This window comes from Oncorhynchus keta, unplaced genomic scaffold, assembly GCF_023373465.1.
Source record: "Oncorhynchus keta strain PuntledgeMale-10-30-2019 unplaced genomic scaffold, Oket_V2 Un_contig_3376_pilon_pilon, whole genome shotgun sequence".
Taxonomy (NCBI): domain Eukaryota; kingdom Metazoa; phylum Chordata; class Actinopteri; order Salmoniformes; family Salmonidae; genus Oncorhynchus; species Oncorhynchus keta.
In genome coordinates this window covers 480,001-487,500 of record NW_026287222.1, presented here as the reverse complement: position 1 = coordinate 487,500, position 7,500 = coordinate 480,001, and the positions used below count along the sequence as shown (strand labels likewise).

Sequence of the window (7,500 nt, the reverse complement as noted above, 5' to 3'; positions counted from 1 at the left end):
TGTGTGGTAATCACAGAACATCTCCCACTCTAACCCTTGCCTTAATCCATTCCACATGATACAGCAGCTGGACAAAAAAAATGAGTGGAACGATTCCTCCGAGATAAAAGAGAAAATAATTACTGAGCAGGAGAAGATAACGGGACATAAATGAAGCCCGAAGTTTAGAAGCTCATTACAAAGTCATAGGGGAGTTTGCCAGTTTAAGGTTTGAAGTCCATTTCTTCTAGGAAAGGGACAAGGAGAGGAAAGGGACAAGGAGAGGAAAGGGACAAGGAGAGGAAAGGGTGTAAAAGCAGTGTTTTGGATAGAGTGTTCGGCTGGACGGTGAAAGGCACTTCTAAAATTGGCAGCGTGGCGGGTGAGAGTGATCCCTGTGACGTTGTTGTCACACACTCACAGTCACATACGGCCTTATGCGCTGTCTTTTCCAAAAATGCATTTTGGCCCCCGTCGCCAGTTTTGGTCGCCTGTCTCCTGCCACGGTCGTAATGAAATCTTCCTGCAGAGTGAGAGGGCCATTTATTACCCAGAATGCACTTATACAAATGAAAAGTCAATGACACACTCCAACAACAAAAAAAGACAACAGACGTTCCCGTTCGCCCTCGCTGTCCTCCGAGCAGCTGGGCACCACGTCCAGAAAATACTCTCATGATGTTATTCTCTCTCCGAGGGGGGAAGGAGGACACAGGACTAGGAGATTGCTGCTGTAGACTGATCCAAGGACAATTTTCAGTTTTTCTTCACTTCTGATTGTTAAGGATGTAGAGAGGCTTAGCTGATCCTAGATCTGTGGTTAAAGGCAATTTCTACATGGAGAGGAGGACAAATAGCATTTTGGTGTCAGAAAGGGGGGCCAAAAGCCTACTTTCAGTGGGCCAAGTTCACTTTTCATTTTTATGAGCCCTGATTCGGATATGGGCCGTGACAGGTCCTCACTCAAATTAACGAGGTGACAGGAATAGAGAGGAAGGAGGGAGGGAGGGAGGGAGGGAGGGAGGGAGGGGGAGGGAGGGAGGGAGGGAGGGAGGGAAAAGGGAAAGAAGGAGGATAAAACAGAGTGCAGCGCTCAAGGCTCAGTGACGGCCCTGTCTGTTCCTCTGTGCCACGGGGTAACTTCATGGCCTTTAGCAACTGGCTGAGGGAGGGGAATAAGGTGTGTGTGTGTGTGTGTGTGTGTGTGTGTGTGTGTGTGTGTGTGTGTGTGTGTGTGTGTGTGTGTGTGTGTGTGTGTGTGTGTGTGTGTGTGTGTGTGTGTGTGTGTGTGTGTGTGTGTGTGTGTGTGTGTGTGTGTGTGTGTCGATGGCTGGAGTTCCAATGCCCTAATAGCACCAAGTGAACTGTGTGTGCGTGTCTCCTCCAAGGACCTTATGATCAGAGCACGTCAGCCGTGATTTCAAAGTGTGTCTCATAATTGACTGTAATATAAATTATCTGAGCTTATGGACAGAGGAACTTTGAAATACAGAGAGAGAGACAGACAGACAGACAGACAGACAAACAGACAGACAGACAGACAGAGAGAGAGAGAGAGAGAGAGAGAGAGAGAGAGAGAGACAGACAGACAGACAGACAGACAGACAGACAGACAGACAGACAGACAGACAGACAGACAGACAGACAGAGACACAGAGACACAGAGACACAGAGACACAGAGACACAGAGACACAGAGACACAGAGACATACAGAGAGAGAGTAAATTAGAGAGAGAGAGGGAGTAAATTAGAGAGAGAGAGAGAGAGATTAGAGAGAGAGAGAGAGAGAGAGAGAGAGAGAGAGAGAGAGAGAGAGAGAGAGAGAGAGAGAGAGAGAGAGAGAGTGGAAACTGTGGATGGGACGATCAGGATGTGGAGTAGAACTCCAAAGTACCACACTGTTCTCCTAATGGAAGATGAATGTTATCACTAGCCGGTTCACAGACGGAGAACAGGAAGAGATAGAGAGGAGAGGAGAGAGTGATAGAGAGAGGGAAAGAGGGAGGGGGAGGAGTCAGAGGGAATGGAGGAAGAGACTAATATTAGAGAGAGAGAGAGAGACTAACACACTAAGGTTGCCTGAGTACCACACTAAGAGACAGGGTCATACTGGTCTCACCAGGTACCCTTATCTCCTTGGACCAGAGACCACTAAGCTGATAAGTACAATGATAGCCATCTAAGAAGGTTGAGTCTCTCTCTCCTGTGGGTCCAATAGTCTGCCAGTGTTACTGCTATGTATGAGTCCCTTCTGGATACCAGTTTCCCAATCCATCATGGCCATATCCAAGGGGGCAGCAGTCCGAAAGCCCCTTTCCTCCTGACTAGAAAGTGTGTGAGTGTTGTCAACATGCTGACTCAGAGCTCCTTCAGAAACCCTTGGAATCTTTCTGGAATCTCTGACAGGAGGAGAGGAGGGAATTCTGTTCCGGACGTCCGGAACAATGCAGAACTCCCCCAGAACGATGTGTTGGAGCCAGCAAGTCAGTCAGTCAGTGAGGCACCATGCGTTGTGGCCCAGGGGGCGGAGATAGTTAACGGAAGCCCCATCATGTGCTTGGTCGGGTTCTCCCCAGCCCGGGGGTTTCTGAGGCCCTGCTGTCTTGGGGTTCCACTTCTTGGAACACAACTACCCAAGATGGGCTACTTTTGATCAAGAGTCCAGGTAATCTGTGTGTGTGTTAGTGTGTGTGTGTGCTTGTTCGTGTGTGGGGGCGCGTGTGTTTGCATGTGTGTGTGTGAATGCGGGTGTGTGTGGGACGGGTGTGTGTACGTGTGTGTGGCCAGCTGGTGGCGGCGGAGGCTGACTCACCCACAGTGAGCTGTCCTGTTAGCTGACCAAGGTTGTTTCTTGCGTTCACCGTCACATTCCTGTCTGACTGCAGGATCAGAGGATTGTCCTAGAGAGAGAGAGAGAGAGAGAGAGAGAGAGAGAGAGAGAGAGAGATAGAGATAGAGATAGAGATAGAGATAGAGATAGAGATAGAGATAGAGATAGAGATAGAGATAGAGGGAGAGACAGAGAGAGACAGAGAGAGACAGAGAGAGACAGAGAGAGACAGAGAGATAGAGATAGAGATAGAGATAGAGATAGAGATAGAGATAGAGATAGAGATAGATAGATAGATAGATAGATAGATAGATAGATAGATAGATAGATAGATAGATAGATAGAGAGAGAGAGAGAGAGAGAGAGAGAGAAGATAGATAGATAGATAGAGAGAAAGAGAGAGAGAGAGAGAGAGAGAGAGAGAGAGAGAGAGAGAGAGAGAGAGAGCAAATCGCTAGAGCAAATGGCTACAGCAACAATGGATAATCTTCACAATAAATGTACCGCCACTGTTCGGGGTCAAGGACGAGTCAGTCATTCATGCTGCTGCTTAATAAACCCCTAACAGGTACTTTACATGCCAAACCATACAGAATACCTCTCTTCCCCTTCCACCCCCTTCTCTCTCTGTAGGGTGGCAGGGAGCATAGTGTGTTGGGCCAGTAACCGCAAGGTTCAAATATCCAAGCCAGGAAGGTGATGAAAATATATTGATGTGCCCTTGCATCCTTATGTAATAAATGTATCACTAGCCACTTTAACTATGCCACTTTGTTTACTTTGTCTACATACTCATCTCATATGTATATACTGTACTCGATACCATCTACTGTATGCTGCCCTGTACCATCACTCATTCATATATCCTTATGTACATATTCTTTATCCCCTTACACTGTGTATCAGACAGTAGTTTTGGAATTGTTAGTTAGATTACTTGTTGGTTATCACTGCATTGTCGGAACTAGAAGCACAAGCATTTCGCTACACTCGCATTAACATCTGCTAACCATGTGTATGTGACAAATAAAATTTGATTTGATTTGATTTGAGCAAGGCACTTAAACCTAAAATGCTCCAGGGGCATGTACTACTATGTCTGACCCTGTAAAACAACATATATCACTGTTATCTGTCTGGTGTATCTGACAATAACAGCGTCTGTCTGTCTGTCTGTCTGTCTGTCTGTCTGTCTGTCTGTCTGTCTGTCTGTCTGTCTGTTTGCCTGCCTGCCTGCCTGCCTGCCTGCCTGCCTGCCTGCCTGTCTGCCTGTCTGTCTGTCTGCCTGCCTGTCTGTCTGTCTGTCTGTTTGCCTGCCTGCCTGCCTGCCTGCCTGCCTGCCTGCCTGCCTGCCTGCCTGCCTGTCTGTCTGCCTGCCTGTGTGATGTTTCTAAAACAACCACCGTACCTGATGGCAGAGTATACAACCTCACTGAGTTCCATTGAAGTCCATTGTGTTTGAAGAGACACATATCTAACAGTGCTCTGAACTGATGTTGCCCTGCAACGGTCCTCTATAAATAAGTTCATCCCTCTCCATACCATCTGAGTACAACATGCGGTGATTGTGACTCACTCATTCCTAGAACATTTAGGCTTTGAACAGAGAGCGAACAATGCACACAACAGCGGAACGTAGTAGAAAGCTTAAACTCTGTTGAAATGAGGATTGAAATGGAATATGTTTTTCATGACCTTCAACGATGAGTACGAATACATCTTCAGACTTAAAATGGAGAATCAGTGGCTAAGATTGGGTTGCCGTAAATATAGATATCATTTCCTCAGGATGACTCCATTGAGTGATTCATTAACATGAATCACTCCCATGGCCATTGCCGGAAGCAATTGTAGAGAATCCCTATACAAAGGTAGAACACAAAGGAAAACCCCAGCAGTCACTAAATAAACCCACGTGTTTACACCAAGGAGTCATCTAAACTCTATTGAATGGTCCTGATATGATCACTAATTCAATTGCTGCAGCACACAGTCTGTCAATACACTCCACCCTTTCGTTCAAATGCAAATGTCTCAGCCACTCCGTGAAGTGACAGGTTTATATTAAGCCAGCTAAATTGGGTAGTGCTATCTGGGATCCTTGAGACATCCATGCCCTAAACCCTAGCCTTAACCCCTTACCTTTACCCCAAACCTTAACCATAACCATAACCCTTACCTAATCTTAACCTTTACTTTAACCCTGACCTTAACTCGTACCTAATCTTAACCTTTACTTTAACCCTGACCTTAACCCTGACCTTAACCATTTCAAATGTCAACGTCAATGGGGTAACGTCAGATTTGGGACGTCCCAAGAATCCCTGATAGCATAGACCATTCTAAAAGTTGCAAAGTCAGTGGCGAGGATCCTCTGAAAAGTCACAGGCTTATATTAAGCCAGCTAAATATTGCCCTAAAAGTTGAGAGGTGCAGCGGTTGAGGACCCGGGGTTGTGGCCTGAGACTGGCTTAGTGAGCTTGACTGCAGGTCAGAGTTCATTTGAGTCTCTGTGCAATCTGTTTGATTGGTGAAGAGCACAAACACCGTTAGAAACACACACACACACACACACACACACACACACACACACACACACACACACACACACACACACACACACACACACACACACACACACACACACACACACACACACACACTTAGACACGGGCTCAGTTGAAGGGATTTAGATGTCTGAAGTTCTGGCTCTTTAGAAGTGTGCCAGGTGCCGATACCTCTCTCCCAGGGCGCTCTCTATTGTTCCTGTTAGTTCCTCCCTCCTCCACCCTCCCTATACACCCCACATACAGTACGCACATGAAATCTGGCCCTTGGTGATGAAGTCGCCTCCCAAGGTCAAGAGGAAACGGAGAAAGAGCTTTTGTAGAAGTGCTATCTATTGGACTTTTCCCTGGACCATGTGACCTGACCAGGTAAAACTACTGACCCCTCGTTACAAGCTATAAATGTAGTCGGGTAAAACTCCTGGTCCTAGCAATGAAAAACACTAAAACAAGAGACTTTGAAACTGGCACGGTGCAAAACATGACGTCATCATTTGAATCTCGAAAACAAAAGAGGGGGGGTGTGGTAAGAGTCAAACAGGGTTTATTTAGAGCAGCTTGGCACCCATAGTCATAGTCTCAAACACACACCGCAGGGTGGAGTTCACTAGCGCCGTCCTGCTGGTGTCCTGCGCAGTCCTGCCGGTGTCCTGCGCCGTCCTGCCGCTTCGCCATAACTTAGGAGAATTCATTCAAATAACTGTCTGTGCTTTGAGCCTACGTCATCACGGTCAGAGGAACAACTCTCACCTCGCCACTCCAAATGCAAAGTGCCCGGAGACGAGGAAAGGTCATTGATTGGCCAAAGACCCCTAATCCAAGACTCGACCTGTTCCAGGCTGACTACATTGCAGATGCACGCCAGATCTAACAACGTCTGGATGGGTGTTTAACATATCAGATAACCACATCATATGATAAAGCAACCGGATGCTCGACTGTCGAGGAGGTGGCACGCAACCATTGGCTGATGCAGTGCAACATCTGCAATGTAGTAGGCCTGGAACACCAAGGTGACCATGGGTCATCTTTACATACTTCTTCACTGAACCAAAATCGGTTCCATATAGAACCCTTGGATTCCATATAGGGTTCTTTAAGGAACCAATTGAGTTTCTATACTGAGCAAAAATTACATGCAAAAATGTCAAAGACTTAACTGAATTACATATAAGTAAATCAGTCAATTGAAATAAATGCATTAGGCCTTAATGGTGCAGCCATTGGTAGGCCTGGGAGGGCATAGGCCCACCCACTGGGGAGCCAGGCTCAGCCAATCAGAATGAGTTTTTCACCACAAAAGGGCTTTATTACAGACAGAAATATTCCTCAGGAAAAAAATACAAATAAAAGACTACCCACGATGCCCAGACTAAGATGAATTCATTAAATGCATTCTGAGAAGCAGGTCTCTCTCTCTATAATGAAAAACGTAGGGGAATGAATAAACTGCAGGTGACCCAATTTTTCTGTTGATTTCCCCAAATGAATATGCCGCTGTTCGGGCGTGAATTCAAATGAGAATATCCTGTTAAATTGGGAGAGAGTTGCTGATCCGATTGAGAGAGAGAGAGCGAGAGAGAGAGAGAGAGAGAGAGAGAGAGAGAGAGAGAGAGAGAGAGAGAGAGAGAGAGAGAGAGAGAGAGAGAGAGAGAGAGAGACAGATAGATTTTTTCCCATTCTGCCACCTGCGATTCATTATCCCCACTTTCATTGTTTTCTCCTGTTTATGACAACAGGCCAAAACTTGAATAAATCACACCTGCTTGGCTCTAATTTTAGAATGCCGTGGACCGGCTCGGCGGTAGCATTCACCAAATAATTTCGCCTCACCTAATTGGTGAATACCCTGCTCTTGGAATTAATTATTTGCAATGGTGCGTATGATGGGATTTAGTATTGTTCTCCACACAGTTTCAATTGATAGGACTTTGTTATGCGTGAAAACACTGGGCCCTGAATTCTTCCATGGACTCATCGCCCCGAGGCTCAGCCACTGTCGCCTACGTTCAATTGTGTGTGATTTGAAGTCACTGTAGAAAAGAGCATATCCTAAATAATTACAATTTAATTCTCTGTGGATTTGAGGGAAGCCTCAGAGCCCAAATGCTGATTAACAAACA

The 7,500-nt window shown here is 46.2% G+C and overlaps 1 protein-coding gene across 2 annotated transcripts in view; it reads right to left on the bottom strand.

Annotated features, from left to right (window-relative positions):
• LOC127923913 (zeta-sarcoglycan) overlaps window positions 1-7,500 on the bottom strand; it is a 369,996-nt gene that overhangs the window by 63,258 nt on the left and 299,238 nt on the right. For both annotated transcript variants that reach the window (XM_052508121.1, XM_052508122.1), the window contains exon 4: window positions 2,793-2,880. In XM_052508121.1, the coding sequence (XP_052364081.1) occupies window positions 2,793-2,880 (88 nt within the window). The remainder of the gene's footprint in view (window positions 1-2,792; window positions 2,881-7,500) is intronic.